Source organism: Ambystoma mexicanum, chromosome 5p (genome assembly GCF_040938575.1).
Source record: "Ambystoma mexicanum isolate Mex_15411 chromosome 5p, UKY_AmexF1_1, whole genome shotgun sequence".
In the NCBI taxonomy this organism is placed as follows: domain Eukaryota; kingdom Metazoa; phylum Chordata; class Amphibia; order Caudata; family Ambystomatidae; genus Ambystoma; species Ambystoma mexicanum.
In genome coordinates this window covers 858,818,285-858,836,607 of record NC_090930.1, presented here as the reverse complement: position 1 = coordinate 858,836,607, position 18,323 = coordinate 858,818,285, and the positions used below count along the sequence as shown (strand labels likewise).

The window sequence follows — 18,323 nt, the reverse complement described above, 5'->3', positions numbered from 1 at the left end:
CGAAGTCACCTTGGTAAATATCCACCTTAAAGGGCAACAACACAAGCCTCTCCTAAATTAGAACCGGAGGGGCCTCTCCACATATAACACAAGAGCTCTACGGACAACCCAATTGTGTAAAGCCTGCTCTTAGTGAAGAAAAATCGCAAATTCCAACGCAACCTTTCACATAAAGGCAAGGAGGTTGTAAAGCACCACCTTATGCCCATGGATGGTAGTAAGCTGTTCAAAACCCGACAGGGCGTGAATGTCACCGACAGTGCGAGCCAAAGTAACAGTGTTGAAAAATGTTTTCCAAGACACAAAGCCGATGTCCACGTACAGCAGGGGTTCAAAGGGTTTGTAAGTCAGGGCAGTGAGAATGGCATTGGAGACCCCCCCCCCCCCCAGCTCGCATGAAGCGGCTGACTGACACTCACTTGTCTCTGTCCATGTTATAGATACATCTACATTTCTGTATGAAGTCCCTTTTCAGTTCTTGCGCAACTTTGACTTATTCTACCAAGTCAAACACGAGCATGAGGCTATAGAGTTAAAGTCACAGGTCAAGCGATTGACTTGTCTGTCCAGGGGTAAAGACAGGACCATAATTACACATTGTTATTTTCCAATAAGCCCAGATGACCCAGTCAGCCTATCAGGAACCATGCTTAAAACTCGAGAGACTGGGGGACAGGGATGCCAAATCCCCCCCCCCCCCGCAACAATATGGCTGGTCTCAAAGTAAGATGAGAGGTTGGGGGTACCGCCAACCTCTTCAGTTGCAGAAACTGGCAGGCCACTGTCAGGCTGTGCAAGTCTGTCCACATGATTTTCCCGATCACCCTGTGAATTGACCGAACAGTTGTACAAAAGCATCGGTCCTTCCAGGTAACGGTCAGGCCGTCCCCAATCAACTCACCCAGCCACAAAGCAAATGGCAAATGGCGGTCCCTTGGCAGTCTGCAGGGAAGTGAAAACATCCACCAGGGGAAAGCACAACCACCATAGAATGGAGCTTCGATTGGTAAACAGCCTTTTACAACCTGTCGAGAGCATCCGCTTACTCTAAAGTTCTGGCCAATGGCCCACTCTGAGAAGTGGTGCCCTCTCTCACCCCACCCCCCACCAACCCTTCCATCCAAACTCAAAGTCAAAATTAGCCTTGTTAATCCGTCAGAACCTAAACTGAACAGTCATTGATTTGATAGCTTAAGGGCACTGAAGTTGCATCTTAAACATCGATAGTAAGTAGTTCTTGGGGAACACCCCACAATTTACAAACCTTCAGGTCATCAACATAAACGACAGAAGGGAGGATTGTCAAGACTGAAACTGATGGTGGATGCCCCAATTCCAGATCAAGACCAGATAAAGCTGTACCTCCCACTTATTTTGAGCCTGGCATGCGGCACAGAACCAAAACACCAAGAGCCACTGAAACCACCACACTGTGGCAGCATTGTTGTTCAGGAGGAATGGTCCGTATTTATCACGGTTAAGACCATTAAAGATCCTGGCTCATAGTGTGTCCCAGTCGAAGCCTATCAAGATCAGCTTCTGGCAAAGCACCAACAGGGAACTCCGAATTCACCTGCAGGCCACTTCAGGACAATGGATCCAGCAGAAGCTGCAGCAATTTAACGCCACCTGAGGATCGGAAGTCTGGATCAGCCAAATCAACCAGGTACAGGCAAATGTGAATGCCTCCCTGCCAGAGGAAAACCGTCACTGCCAGATCCTACACATAGGCAAAGACTCTGGGGGCCACTTTCACACCAAAGGGAAGAACCCAGTACCGAAACTGCAGTGTGCCTAGGGAGAGAAAAAAAAAGTTCTCCCCCAATGGGCACATGATGTTAGGCATCCTTCAAATCCACTGCACAGAGCCGAGACCAGATCTGCAGATCTGTGCTGGCATGATCCTCTTCCATTTTTCCAGCAGACAGAATTAAAGATCAATCCAGAATAGTGTACAGGTCAGCCCGATTGTCCTCAATGACTAGTCTTTTAAAAAAAATAAAAAAAAATAAAAACCTGCCCCCCTTGGGGGCAGAGGGGGTTGAAAGGGCCTCCACTGCCTGGACCTCTGAGGCTAAAGTGAGGGGGCCCCACTACAGCAGCGGAGAGGGGAAGGAAGAGAACTGAAAACCTAACTGAACTACATGTAGGACGTACAAGTAGTAAGATATTGCTCTCCATTCCTCCAGATGGAAGGCCTACCCACCCCACCCCCTTCCCCCAACCAGAGATTAACAAGGGAAAACTAGCCACTCATTGGTTTTTCTTGGCCTTGAGGTTTGGGACAGGAATTTTCCAGCCACTGCCAAAAATGCTACTACCTGGCTAGAAATCTGCAATAGCTAGAAAATTGAGCTATTAGATGGGGATTTGCTCTCGGTACCTTGCAAATCCTTTAATTTTTTTTTTTTTTATTTTTTATTTTTTTTTTATTGTTGTTGGCAACAAAGCCTTTAACAAAAACACACAAATAAATTTAAAAAACAAACAAGAAACACAAAAGCAAGACTAAATCAAAAAGAATAGACAAAACAATTTCATATCCATTGAGCAAAAACAAAAAAATTATTAAATACTTTACATCATCATTGTCCTTTAAAAACATGCACGGCCAAACAGACTTTTACATTTAGTGATGCCACATTTCGTGAGGTGTTCAAGGATCCCTGGTAGAGCCATAGAGGCACCCGAGTTGCCTCTACTAAATTAAGGCTTTTAACAAATCCCACTACTGCAATAACTAGACTGGTGGGATGCCCTGGTAACAACTCATGCAAAAACTCCCGAGCACTAACCCCATGACTTCTTATAGAGGAACTTCTTAAAATACAATATCCGCTTTGTTATTAAAGCTGCATAATCGGGTATTTAAGGTCTTCCACCACATCCTGTAGAAACGGCATTTATCCATAGAGATCTTGAAACTGACCATAATGAATCCGTCTCTTTAATCAGCAAGAATGGATCAGTATCTCTAGACAGCAAGAGATGAAGTCGAAAACAATAGAAAGGTCCTTCTCACATTACGAATGGGATACATTGACATATCGGGAGCAAGCACCCACCCGTTTGTGTTACTTCTTCAGATGTTTAAGAGTCATAAGAGTGCATGCTCTCAAAAATGGCAATCCAGTCTTGACGGTAAAGTGCTATTTTCGCCTTAGTTGAATTTCTCCCAAGATCGTCCTTAGCGAGACCCAGCTGAGCAGGGTCTTCTCGCAGAAGTCAAAGACTTAATTTAGAAAGGGTACCCTTTCTACTTAACATTGCAGACTTTAGAACCAGATACAAGGAGCCAGCTAAAGGGTGTGCAATTTTCCCATGCATTAACACAAGCCTTCATGCTGCTCGAGACCTCAACGAGTTGATGCCCAATTCAAATTGAATCATGGCTAGAGGTACTGACTTCTGCAGATTTAAGACACAACTTCGATAGACGGGAGAGAAACAATGGTCCAGAAAGGATTGATTTCACAACCATACAGTCATTTTGGTTCACTTCTCCCTTCATAGAATCTAAGTGAAGGAAGAACAGAGAACATACAATGTAAGCCCCCCCCCCCCCAACCAGTTGATTAGTTACGATAACGGAACGAGCCTTCAGCCACTCTGATCTGGACTTTACATGGTCTAGAAACAATTGGGAATCCTAGATCTATAAAACTATTCACCAGTTCTAATGGTTGGTCTTCCACCATCCATCTGAAAGTAGATGGTTTCTTTCTCCAAGAAGTGTGCTTGATTTTTTGTATTCTTTGGATTGTTGAGTGACCTTTCACGAAGCTGGCAAAAGCCCTCAGCTGTCTTTGAAGACCTAATTCTGTGGGGTTAAATAACAAAAAGTAATTGGGGTAGCTTGGATAGCTCACTCTCAGATCATTCAATTTTGGCGGTACATGGGCCGCTACTGGTAAATGACCCCCACATCTGAATTGTCACAGTTAAACTATCAGGGAGCCATTATGTACCCCTGTCTGACTACCCTGGATGTAGGGCTGCATCTGCACAGTGCGCTGGTCGCATTTAATTTAACCCGAATCACAGTATGTTGGTGCAGCGTAATCAGAAAACGTAGGAGACCCATGGGAACCCCCAAGTTGTTTAATTTAGCCCACAGTACATTTCTACTGATTGCATCAAATGCAGCAGATAAGTCGATGGTGGCTATAAAAACAATTATATATTTTTTTGTCCATTAGAAAGATTGCAGAGCTTTAAGCAAGGCACTCGTGCTTACGTAAGGTCTGCCATTTCTTCTAAATGCATGCCTCCCTAGCCCATGTCTGCAACACAACCAACAGCATGGTCACGCGACCTTGCTGTCGGCATCTAAAATGGCCATTGGCCTATAGTTGCACGGATTTGAGGGGGGGAACCCTTTTTATAAATTAGCACGATGTGTGCCACTTTCCAAGGGTCCCGGAAGGTGTTAGGAGTCCACATATATGTTTAAGATGATTGTCCAGTTTTTTTCTGGGAACTTTTGAACAAGGCATTGGGACCTGGTGCTCGAGATGAACGAATCTTCGATAGTGTCCTGGCCAAATGAAAGTGCATACATTTTCATCATTATCTTGATAGGAGGAACTCTCCACATTCTCAGCTGGTATAGCACAAAATTTTCTAACAAACGAGGGACTCATTCAAATGCTGGTACCGAATTAACTTGGGTATCCTGCGGTTGATTCGAATACTGATTTACATGGTTGCAGATTTCACGGGTGTCCATCATTGCCTCAAGAGTCCATCTGTAACAATCCCTCTAGGACACTTTAGCCAATAACTATAGGGTAGTTTGGCCTTGGCGGCGGCACTCCCACATGTGGCTTCAACACTCCTCCCTCTTAGAGCTTTGCTCTTAAAGCCTGCTCTGTCACTACCTCTGCATCATAGATATGGGTATTCCTGCCATTAGTCTGTTTAGATCTTGGTCGTATACCCACAGACTTATTGACATGGGTCAGCTGCAAAAGGCTCATAACGATACTGTGAAGGTTTCAAGTTTCCTGTTATAGGAGGTCTCGATCATAAAGGACTGAAAGGACTCATTAACTAGTCTGATATTCTGCAGAGTCCATGAAATCTTATTACCTGCAGTATTCACCCAAAGATCTCTGGGGCTGTTTGCGTGACCTGGTGGGCCATCTAGTAAGAAAGTGGCCCTCAGCATACACTCCGAGCAGATCGTATGGAACAAGCTTCCAACACATAATATATTGTGGAGCTCAAGTTGGACATACTCCATTTGTGTTTTGGTGGAATGTCACCTGGTGTAGTCCCATTTCACATTTGTAAGCCAAGACCTTGTATGGTATTCTGCCACATCCGCCACCAGTAGTCTTTTCCTTTGTTCTGTAATATGTAGCCTGACTGAAGCCAATCTGGAGCTGTTCCTGTACAGTGGACATTAAAATCCCCCAGAACCATCAGATGCCCTCCAGGAATATTGCTATACCATTCATTGGCCAGAGTCGCTAAACAAATCAAGACTCTCTCAAAATCAATTACACCAGTGTGCCAATAGGCATTCACGCACAAGAGGTGCAGAAGATGCCCCAAATGGTGCAATATAACATATATAACTAGGATACCTCTACAAATCTCTATAGATTTTACAACCTTTTTTTGTCCTGGCTAGATTTCGGCATGGTTACAACACTACCTTATGGACAGCCAAATGTGCTGGCTGACAAGGAAGAGAAAACACCAAATGCTGGAGTTCGTTAGCCAAGTCTCTTGTAAGAATATCAAGTGATTGTGTTTAAGAGACATTCCCAAAACTGGGTTTGCAGACAGGATCCGGTGGCCTCTTGTATTCCAAGACAGGATTGAAATATTGGACCCATGTTCCAGGATATGAGCATTACTGCCTATATCCGTCAAGTCTCGATGTACCCAAGGTTCCAAAGAGCCACAACCCATTGTGTACTAGACCCCCTGTTCTTGCGCTTTGGTCAGGCAAAGGTCACCTCTTCCCATCCTTCCATTGTCTCCTGCAGTCAAGATTTCACTCGGGAGGGGGGGGGGGCGGGAGCACCCTCCCAGAAAATCTTGATCTTTAGAAGTCTCCTTTGAAGACACCTCTATAGGGTGACGGGTCAAAGCCCAATTGTCTCAATGATTGTGCCAAGATTAAATTCAAGACTAAGTTTGAGATATTAAAACAATGCGATCAGTTCTGTGCAAGTCAATACAATCCTCTCACTCGATATCCTTGGAATACAGGGCTCGCAGCTCAGGGACTTTTCCCGGCAGACAGGGTATATTTGCTCCATTTAACAAAACATATGTTATCCGGGAGCAGGCTTGCAACCAGGATTCTCAGCTCCGGTCTACTATCTTTCACAGCACTAGGCGACTCCTAGGGGGCCAGAATTTGCAACAGGGCCCCTGTAACCAGTCTGACAATATGATGGGAGTAATTTATAACACACCTGTATTTAAGTGTTTCTAGGCGCAACAAGAATCGCCCCTCGCTTCAGGCCGCTCAGGGCCGTTAAACCCCCTCCAAATACTGGAAGCCTAATACTTGGTAATGATCGAAAATGAAGTCTTGGTTTGGACTCTAAAGGGCACCCCAGAGTTGTTTCATTAGGGAGCTCCTGAAGTATAAATTCCACCAGACTGAAGCTGGGAGGCACCATGCTGATGATCACCAGTAGTCAGTCCAGATGTCTGGCCGAAAGCAGATTTCATAGGTATGGAGGAATGGGTGGCATTTGAGACTGATCATGCTGAAGGACATTGGCAAAAGAGAGCAACAGCTACATATCCACAAGCCCTACTGTGACAGCACCAGTAATTTACTCTGTACACATTGCTGTGACCGCAGATACATTGTATTTGGCTAAAGAGATGCAATTTCCTGCGACGCTTTAGCTGCTAAAAAATAAATAACACACTCTGGTTCACACTGTAAGGAGGAGGAATCAATATCCCCTTCTCGATGATTCCTGCAACTGCCTCGTTATTTTTAATATTTTTCTTTGAGGGGCATTCCGTAATGCGGCCATAATATTCAGCTGCCTTGTAAGAGTATGCAAGAACTATCAGACGATTGATGTTTGCTTTTCGTTGGGGTTTATATTTAGATTTTTGTTCTCCACTGCCAGCTGCGTTACATTACATTTAACCGTGTTATGCCTTTTTGCCGTTGATCGATATAATAATGTAAAAACCTCAAAGCGACTTCAACAGGGGCGTCTTCTGGAATATTTAACACCTGGGCATCAGTGTTTGAGACATTAGTGCTGTCCATAATTCCTTCACGCTGCTGCTCTCCTTGTGGAATTCCTGATGACATTGGTTTATTTAGGCGGTTAACTCCAATAATTTTAGTCAGCTTTGCCTTGTCTAACTGGTCCTCAACAATATGTAGGGGCTGAGCACTGCTCCAAGATAGAGGGCACAATGGGGGGGGCAATTTCACACCCCTCTGCTGTATTTCGGATCGAGCAACTTGAAGCAGTATGCATCAGGAATTCTTTCAATTTGGTATGAACTCCACAGATTCAATTTGAACAACAAGGACTCAAACAGTGACGAGCGAACTTGGGACTCTGCTTTCAAACTTCATACAGAGCCACTAGAGCACAAAATACTGGATTTATTTCCAAAAGACTACAGTCTTGGCCAGACCCCATAGTTGCAGTAATACCATTGTCAACACATTTTAGCAATGCAGATAACCGCCTAGGAGGAACAGACTGTGGTGCGGAGGCGCATGATACTGAGGAGTCTGTGTCACAAGTGGTGACTTCCATTCATTTTGGAGGGTCCTCCAGGCTTTTCCGATTACTAGAGTCCCGATCAGTTCTATAATCTGGAGCACTCAACAGGCCATCATCTGAAATGTTCATTCTGTGTGACTCAATAGGTGAGAGGCGCTTGTATTGCCTCAACATTATTGCGGCCAAGATTAGATGCTTCCTCCCAATCAGAAACTGCATTAAAAAAATGCTGTTGTCGTACGATCCTTTACTTTAGTTATTAGTCCCACCTAGTGCACTGGTCGCAACAGCGGCAGTAAAGTTCCTTCAGCGTTAACCCCCACCAACCCAATGTGCCTTCCTCACACTGCGAGCGGTGTAAAGGTAAATCTAGTGCACACGTCATTGAGTTGGAAGTTTCAGGACTCACTGCAGTTCTCTTTGACCTACTGCTACGTAGGTTGTACATGCAACGAGTAATGTGAGCATGTGAAGTAATTTGGTGCAGTCACGAAGCAAGCACTGACACTCACCGATCTGATGGAGGACTTCTAGTGATAATGGTTGAATAGGACAGGTCGCAGTTGATAGTCGCTCTTCAGATTTGACCTCAGCACCAAGGCAGGCTGCTCAACTGCCACACTACAACAATAAAAACACACACTGTGCGCTTCGCACCGAAGTGCGTTTTTAAAGTCTGCCTCCTCCTGTAGCAGGGACAGGGAAGAAAGCTCACCCAATCAGCGAAAATTCTGCAGCACTCCCTGCCAAGCCGAGCACACACATTACCTAGTACCTCAAGCCTAAACTGTTGACTTTGGCACTGCTTGCTTTAACAAGATTTCAAATGCATGAAAAGAAAGTGGCTGAAGGCATACTTGGTCAAGACCAATTACACCAGTAGCCATTTACAGCTTCAATTAAGCCATTAACAATCTGCACAGACTGCTTAAAACGTTTTTTATAAAGACGCTGCTGGCCTAAAACTTGGTTACTGCTTCATAATCGAGTGACCTCAAAGAGATCTGGGGGATAAATTTAGGGTCGGAGGGTCGTTCAAGTAATGGGCGGGAATGGAAATAGGGATTAGCATGGCCGTGAGCAGTCAACAGGTGGAAAAAAAAAACCGCGAACACCCATGAGCTGTGTCTCTCACGTCATCTCCCTCCTTCTTGTACTCCAATGCAATCGTTTCGATTAAAGTCGCACCTAACAGCCCAAACTAAAATGGGCTTCTGTGCAGGCATGGCTAGGATTGATACTGACTTCACAGTCCATGTGCTGCCATTTTTCCTAAACAGTTCTCCAACCACAGACAAGTGGAAAAGACAGATGCCGGGCCGTATCCTGCACATCAGCATTTAACATTGTGGCCTTCAAGTAGGCCTGACACCTAATAACTCCAAACATGCCTGCCAACCTGTACGCGATTTGACCACACTTGAAAGAGGGACATGCTTTGCCTCAGGAAGGCCAGAAGTGAAGGCCCTCTGTTTTTCAGGGAGAATTCTCTCAACAAAATCCGCCAGCTTCTTGTAAAGCTTCTGGTTGCCCCATGTAAACGGGGTATAATAGCTTGGTGAATTTGAAAGACAATTTGGATAAGCCTTCTGCATTTGAAATTGTGGAATGCGTCAGCCTCACCCCAAACCTCTAAAGACTGATGCAATCCAATTCCCAGCCTTCGACTTGGAGCATGGCTGCCGCCACCATGGAAGACAGCAGCTGAAGGTGCAGTGCACGAATCCTCCGAATGACAGAACATTAACAAATATTTACCCTTCTATTCGCAACGGATCCTGAAGGGGTTCTGTGACAAACGTTCACGTTTACAGCAATACATTTCTTTTGCATAGGCCACGATTTGGAGCTCTGTGAAGTCAAGACCGCAACCAGCATCACACCCCCGGAATCCCTCCAAACCTCCACCCGACTGGGGTACTCCTGGAAGCAAAAAGGGAGGCTCCTAGGAAGGAGTCTCCGGGGACAAGGTGGTCTGAAAGGATTGAGCGCACTTTTATCTTGCTTCGAGGAAATTCTTTCGGCGCTGTGGAGGAGGCCTTGAAGAGAGCTCCTACCACTGCTGCAACCGAAGGCAGGTGAAACGAAGAATCCAGAGTGGTGCAGCATGAACAGCTGTTCTGGGCCCACAGTCATAGCAAATGCGGGTTTGCAGTGGCACCAGCCGCATTTCGGGAGGGATGCCATAGTGCTGTCAGGAGCTAGTGGGAAAATATTTATAGAATATTGAAAAAAGCTATACAAAAATAAAAAGTGTTTGGGGCACAAAAACAATACTAGTGCCAAATGATCGTCCTGTCTGAAGCAGAAAACGTAATGGGTGGGGGGGGAATGCTCCAGATAAGATTTGGAAGTGGACAGTAAATGATTAGGGAGTAAAAATCTAAATACAATTCCCAATGGAGTAAACTTAGGTCGTAAATGGAAAGATTTGTTTTCAATTGTCATTTCTTTGCACTTCGTTATTCATGCATATTGCAAGACAAACGTGTCAGGAACTAATAGTTTATTTCTGTGGTACCAGAGGCACTACTGGTGGAAACATATCCATGGAGTTGAATGGGTGAGAGCAGAGGCACATGGTTCAAAGCCTCCGTTCCCTGTTCTTTGCTGGGAGTATTTTTACTCCATTTTATTTGTTTGGGAATATTTGCCTTTTGGGGTTGTGGGGATTAAAAGTAGCCGGTACACCACTTTTCTGTAGGACTGGGTGGGGGCCATTCTGCTGTGAAATGGCTCAGCAGGTTGTGCGCTTGCTGCTGCAATCTGTGAATGATCTGCAGGTCGCAGGTTCGAATCCCAGGGAAAGCCATCACAGCCTTTCAACCTTTTGAGGTCAATAAATAGTACCAACTTGGATCGGGATGATGCGTGTAAATATGTTCCATGTACAGCTATTAGGATCACAAATGTTCAGAAGTATGAGGTCTATATTTTGTCTTATTTGATATATTTAAGGCAACACCGCAAAATGAACGAACGCCAGTAGAAGCAGAAACTGAAAGGGGAAAAAAAACAAATAATATCTTCACTAGTGCCACATCCTAAGCCAGAAAAAGAAACGCCAGCCAGAGGCCCCCTTAAAATAAGGGTTTGCAAAATGACGCTCTCCAAATATGTTTTAACTACAGTTCCCATGACCCATAATAATGTGATGCCACTGGCTGGGGCTGATGAGTTTCAGTCCAAACATTTATGATCCAAAGGTTGCATGTCCATGCCACAAAATCCCAACGCAATCACTTCACTTTTAATACTCAGGATAGTCACTGACTGAGTTTATAACACAAACATTACCACATACGGATTTAACAAATACTTTACAAGCAAGGCTGAAAGGGATCCCACAGTTAACTGGTAACATTCATCAGGAGGCACACTAAGCGGTGAAGCGCTCCATCTAAAACGTGATGAAAATGTATTTTGATGGGGATAAAAAAGGCTCGCTGGGTAGAACAAAAGGGGGAGAGTTAATCACCGATTTAAGACGGACGGTAGCTAATCACAAAAAGTAAGTACATGACGTTATTAGTCTAAGGAGATGTACATTTAGCATTTCACCATCATCAAATGCCCCAAATGGGGGTACAACGAACAAGTTTCTAACCACACCGTTTGCAGAATATTTGTATTTGATAAAAGTTAACCATGAATTATTAAAATGTTGCATAAGATAAAGCAAGAAGACTTACATTGAACACGTCATAACAAGTAAACAAGCTCAGGGTGGGATGATCAAATTGCAAGACATGAACCATGTTGAATACATGCAAATGGAAGAGCATGCAACCATTGTTAAATGCAATTACGAGCTAAAATATGGGGTTTGTGATCATAACAAAACATATGTATAAAATGTACATCGCAGTGATCAGCGAGGGACACGCACACTTTGTTTATATCGAAATACAATTTCAAAACCAGTGACTCAAATTAGCTCTTCCTAGAAAACGTTAGCCCCGACAGATTTCATAGCCGTCTAAAAGGGACTATGCCGTCAGTCAACTGTTCCATTGAGACATTGCTTCCCATAGGACCACTGCAGCTTTGAATTTGGCTTGGTATGTCTTTTGGCTGCTAGTTCAAGATTGGGCCGAGCTGGTTCTTAAAAAAAAATAAAAACAATATTAGCTTATGTGGGGAAGAAAACTCCTTGCAGGGGTATGTGCATACCTTTGCATAAAGGACCAGCCATGGTTTTTAAAAGAATGTAAGGGGAATGTCCACTGCACTTTGGGGACACGGAGTGCAAACTTTAAGAACCCACCTGGACTCCCACTAACAATAACCACACTCACAACCTCTGCACCCACCCATTTAACCAATCAAATCTCACAAACTACAGCCCATTAAACTACACAAATACATAAGAATGTACCCTGCTACATTCACAAAAGCAGCCACATTAACTAACCAGTCGCCAGTCTATCCACAAAAGCTCACAAATTCATCCTTCCACCACAACTCATCCACACTCAATTATACACGTAGCAATCCAGTAACTCTTAAATACTGGCACCCAATGTGAAATTATCAGTTCATAAAAAACCTAGCAGGTTCATCTATAACAGGGGTCTTCAACAACCATTGGCTCTCTTGATGTTTTGGACTACATCTCCCATCAGACCTAGACCACATAATCAATTGTGAGGGCTCATAGGATTCGTAGTCCAAAATATCTGGAAAGTCAAATGTTGCAGACAGCAATTGGCTTTTTCCTGCTTGTTTTAACTTTGCAACCATTAGTAGAGAATGTGAGACACACCAGAGGATAATAGCAATATTTAGTTCCCAGCACAAAAAAGGATGCTCCAAGCTAGACTAGAATGAGCCAAGAACTATGACCATCCTGCGTCAGGCTTGGTATGTGCATTGTCATAACCAGTAAACATCAGCCAACCAGAAAAATTACTGCTCATTCTTATGTTTTAACATGAATAAATACAATGGCAGAGTGCCAGTTTGCCACACAGAAAAAGTGGAGCGTCCAAACAAAACAAAAATAAAAAGCAAAAAATGCTTTGTTGATGCCACTTCAATAGTAAACCATGTTTATTGCACTTTAATTACTCGTTGAATTCCGCCCCATTCTTTTAGCACTTCCACAGATCAATCACCCCTAGCTCAAGTCATACCTCCCATACTTGCCCCAGATACTCCTAGAAGTCACAAAAGTCATGAATGTTTTAAGATGTTTGTTGGGAGCAATATGTATTTTCAGAATAGATTACTGGTTTGTCTAGAATGGTTATTCAGTGTGAGCAGTTTCTAGGTACATCATCTAAACATATATGACCACAAACGCTTCGCCTGCCTTAGCAGACTTGCACGTACTACAGCAAAATATAACATTTTACAAGATGACACGTTGTTATCAAAAAAGCAAATCCCTACGAACACACTACCAAAGCTGAAATAAAAACATACATATACCACCGTTGTATCGTATGGATGTAGACATGAAGGCTATGGTTCAATCTGTGAGACAGAAATGCAAAGACAATTATGCAAAGACAATTATCCAAAAAGGTGCAGGAAAGGTGTAGAAAGTGGGTCAACATGTTATCCAAGTGTTCAATGAAACTCATTAAAATGTAACAAAGCATAAGCAAATCAACCAATTGCAACATCGGAGATTATTAATAGATTCATCAACTCACCATAGTATTGCATGCAGCAACATGGTTAACTACATTCTCTGGTGTGGTAGTGAGCATCCAGTTTGGTAGACATTAAAAGTTCGACAAGTAGGCTTGAATTTTCATGACACATGCTTTCCATAAAATAACATTAAAAGCAGCATATACACGAACATTTCACAAAATACCTCTCATATGTACATATCGTCAAATAAGATTTCCATACCAACACAAAAAGCCAGATAAGACGCTGCCACACAACTCTCGATTTAAGTATTTATCGTGCAAATATAAGATACGGGTGGAAATTCCCGATTAAATCAGTCACGCATACTTGCAGTACTGAACTCCGTACAATGCAGGATCACTGTATTAACAGACCCAAACGTGGCACTTGTTGAATCACCATATAGTGGCGAGTTGCTACAGTCCTACGTTTCACAACAATTGGCGAGCCCCAAGCTCTTCCACACGTAATGTAACCATAATAAACTAGAAGCAAAGCCTAGCAACCAGCAATTTCCAAGTTTGATCCATCCACACAAACGGGCAAAAAAAATAAAGCAGTGTCATGTAACTCAAATTAGTGTAGACCCAAAGCCCCCCAAAAGAAATTGCTATTGGTTAAGAACAAAACACAAATAATGATGGCAGTAATTGGCAAAACATTACCATTCGGATGTACTTGAACTCATTGTGATTTAAACATTAAGAATCGCTTCAGTATGTAATGTGCCTTTGCATTGAACGGTGGATTCATAATGCAGTTTTCGGGAAAACTATGCATTCACAGCTCAATGATTTTTCAATATCTAATTTAGTAATGCTAAAAATGTATATGAAAAAAAGCAGAGAGTGAATGTTCAAGGCCTGATGTGCAAAGTCTACTACGAGGCAGTGATTCAACGACACATGCACCGTGATTTAAACGCAATGTCAAACTATAACGGGAATTAACATTAAAAACAAATCAACGTATGTGATCAAACACAGAAATGCCAAGTTTTCCATCACTGGGATTATGGTCAACCAATGCATACCAATACAGCATAATAACAGTGGGCTCTGAAAATCACCCTGAACTTTTAAGTAAGCCCTGGTGCATGGGGCAGGGTTATGGGCCAACAATGGTGTGCATTTCTAAAACGACAGCATTTGCCATTGTAGCTACCGACAGACAGAATGCAAAGTACAATACATCTGTATAACGACAATTCCGGGGGAAGAAAAGAGCTCAATCAGAAACCGAGGGTGAATGGCAATTTAAGGCTGAATCCAAGATTAGATTCCAGAGCATTTTTTTAATATTTATATTTGTTTTATTTGTAACGCGCACATTTAGGCCCGGAGGCATCAGGGCGCAACTTTAGACATGGTTACATAAGCATTTGGGCTTAGCAGTTATATATTCACTAACAAGATGTTTGGTTTATGTCTACAAGCGTATTAGGGCAATGTGACAAGAAGTAGGCGCCAAAAAAACAGGGACTCAAGTGCAGAGGTTTACAACCGGTTTCATGATATAGTCAACAATGTATTTTCGGTTTCTGTTTTACTTCGGAAGCTTCTGACTGTAGTGGTTTGCAATTACGTCGTGTTGAACTGGCAAGTTTGCTGCAGTAAAAATACCCAACTAGAAGTAGGTAAAACCGAGTAGACGCAATTTAAAGGCAAAGTATATAGGAACTCAAATGCATGTCAATATAAACACATCTTCATCAAGTATCCATCTGCGATTTTTCGCTCGCAACAGTACATTTGTGAACGAGCAACATACACCGCCCTTTTCACGTTGAATGATTTAAGACATTTTCTTGTGGATCTTCAGTATCCACGCGTGAAAGGTTGTTCAACATCAAAAAATCGATCATTACTTCAAACAAACAAAATTACACCATATCACGAATTGATATGGGCTCGCCACTCGCGAAACAAGGAGCTACTCGTTTCGGTTAATACGGGTACAGATGGTGCATAGCGTTAAGTGAAACTAGTTAATGTGTAATAAAACACGCGTTTCCCTGCTGCGCCATGTAAACACCTCAAAATCACGAAAACGTGTGTGCTCAAGTGAGTCTGGAAAGGAGAATGGCGAGTGGGATATGAGGTTCTTTAGAGTTATAGCATTCCGCGAGGGGGAAACTGCGGTCCACCGTCTAAGAGATGTTTAGTGATATTTAATTTCCCTGAGCGGGTCGGTCTAGAAACGTTTTCAGAAAAGTGTCCTGCACTAGAAGCAATACAGCAGACAAGATCCGACTATCTCAAAGTTTGTGGACGCACAGCAAGACCGGCAACTGAACTGCATGTTAAGTTGGATGGGGAGCAAGAGATGGCAAGTGTCAAAGGACGGACGTGTGAAGCAGTGTTTGGACATGCTAAAACCAAGAAGGGGATTAATGCCCCAGGGTGAGTAGAGCTTGATGGGTCATAGGTTGAAACTTCAATGAAGGTTTGGGTCTGATGGGGGTGTCAACAGGGTCCGAGTTAAAGCTTGGAACTGAGCATGTAGGTCATGTGCACACAGATGTCACTCACCTGGTCAGGGGACTCTTGCTCCGGGAACGCCTGTAACGGGACTGGAAGGGACTAGGGGAGCGGGCCGCCCCGTACAGGCTGCTGGTAGCAGGGCTCCTTCTGAATGCCGCCGGGGAAGAGAGGCCAGGGAGTAGCGGGGGCGCTGCAGTGTATGCCAGGCCTGGGAGGGCGAACGGGCTGCCACATGCCACCAGGGCGGGCGACGCTAGAGCATATGGCTTGGGCCGCTGCAGTGGCTCCCAATCAAGAAGGGAGGGCAATGCCCCACGCCGATGGCTAGGGGAGGATACCGGGGATGGACTCTGAGCGTCACACAGTCCCTCTTCCTCTTCGGACTGTGAGCTCACGTCGTCGTACTGGGGAGGCGGTGGTGGAGGGAGCGGAGCGGGGGGTGGTGGTGGTTGAGGGGCAGCGAGGATGTAGTCCGGCTGCAGCAGAGAGGGCCGGTTCCTCGGTCGCACGTAGGCCTCGGGAGGCAACAGTGGGGGCATGGGCGGCAGCAAGGAATCGCGGCGACCTCCTCGAAGACGCCGGTCAGACCGCCACTTCTTTCCCTTCTTCCTGCGCTCCCTGCATCGGCGCCGCGATGGCATCAGTAAGCCCTTGGAGCCACCTGGCATGGGGAGCGCAGCCTCACCGAGATCGGCGAGTCAGTGCCTGCTCCGTGTCCGCACAGACAAGGGGGCTACCTCACATCCTCTTCGCCCGCAACACCCAAAGGTTGAGGAGGCGGCCTGGACCCTCGCTGGAGCAGAATCCAGGCCCGCGTGTCCCCTTCGGGTGACCTTTACCAGCTGCTCTGGAGGGGTGTCGGACCGTGTGGGGACTCCGCTACATGGGGATTAGTACGAGGGGTCCCTCGATGTCCAAAAAACACTTTCTGTTGGGGGCGTTGACGTCACACTGTAGTAGTCTCTCCTTCCTTGGGGATCGGTCCTCTTTGTAAGAATTGCGGCTCTACCAGGGCACTTAAGAGGTGGGGTTAGGTTGAGTTTAAAGAAGGAAGCAGCAGATATTTATTTTAGTGCTGCTGTCGCTCAACGTTTGGTGTAAATAACGCCCCCTGCTACTATTCCTCCTCCCGGCGCCGGCCGTCAAAATGAATGCTTCCGGTTCCGGTGCAAAAAACGTTCACTGTAAAACGTCAACGTGCCCTGCGTGTGACATCACTGCTTGCCCTTTTGTGTGCGTCCGATGTCCAGAGTTAAAATGTTTTCTAAGTCTAACACAATATTCCTCTTCGCTTTTGACGGTTGGAACTGTTTGTACGATACGACGGAAATGTTATCTAAAAAGGTACACAAAATGAATCGAAAGGTGGACAACTCTGCTTGCCATTCAGTGCAATGCAACCATAAAATGTTATCGGGTTGCCAAACCGAGCAATTGTTAGATGTCAAGACCCAGTGGCTTGGATTATACTTCCCTTATACTTTACTATCTCTAGCAGCACAACAATAACCGAAAACGACATGTTCCATCATGAGAAATCGAGTCTTTAATAGTACTCCCTGTTATTGGTCCTTAAACGAACACATGACCTTATCCCTCCCATTGTTCACCAGTAGCGTGTTCTGTGACCCTCCCATGCTATTGCCCTTTTAAAATGGGCAGTGTTATGTGTGGTCCTCCCATGTGTATTGCTCTTTTAAGATGGGCCCAAAATAACAAAAGGAGCTGCAGACACGTGCCTCAGAACGGTTGCAAACTCCCAAAGAGGAATGACTGAGTCTGTCTCTCATTTATTGTATTGTATGTTTATTTTTTATAGCCTGCCAAACCCTTAGGTATCTGGGCGCATCATTACATTTTTACAAGATATAAATGCAAGTTACAAGGACATTAGGTAAGAAACGTTGAGAGAAAGTGTACAACATAGACATTTTACAAGGGCAAGAAATAATACAAGACGACATGTTCAAGCAGGAAGGGAAGCGGCAAGTGGAACCTTTACATTTAGTTGGTTTCACAGGTGGTATGCCATTGTTTAGCGCTTGTCCCGAATTGGGGGAAGAGTAAGTACAGTTCTTATGGCAGTAGGTAAAGAGTTCCAAAGTTTGGAGGCTAATACAGGGAAGCTGGTGTCTCCAGATTTCTGGCAGTTATACCTAGGGACTCGAAGGCAATGTAGTTGGGCCGATCTAGTGGGCCTCGTTGATTGGTTTTTGGTAAATCTGCAGATCAAGTAGTTTGGTGCTGAGTTCGTAAGACACTTATGGGTACGGGTTAGTGTTTTCAGAGAAATTCTGTTATTGATGGGCAGCCAGCTGGCGTTGCACCTCGTTTCAGATATGTGGTGGGATCGGGGTATGCTAAAGGCTGCTCTGATAGCGTTTTTTTGGAGGACCTGAAGTTTGTTTTGATTTCTTTTGCTAGTTCCGAGGTAGAGTGCATTACAATAATCCAATTATGTGTT

The 18,323-nt window shown here is 44.4% G+C and overlaps 1 protein-coding gene across 3 annotated transcripts in view; it reads right to left on the bottom strand.

Annotated features, from left to right (window-relative positions):
• The window catches only part of CDK13 (cyclin dependent kinase 13), a 1,667,419-nt gene that overhangs the window by 1,607,893 nt on the left and 41,203 nt on the right, over window positions 1–18,323 (bottom strand). The window contains exon 1 of one of the 3 annotated variants that reach the window (XM_069613292.1): window positions 15,908–17,010. The exons of 1 other annotated variant lie outside the window; for it this stretch is intronic. In XM_069613292.1, coding sequence (XP_069469393.1) covers window positions 15,908–16,527 — 620 coding nt within the window. In that variant the 5' untranslated portion in view covers window positions 16,528–17,010. Of the gene's footprint in view, window positions 1–15,907; window positions 17,011–18,323 lie in introns of those variants that run through there. One more of the 3 variants, XM_069613293.1, reaches the window with a different exon arrangement.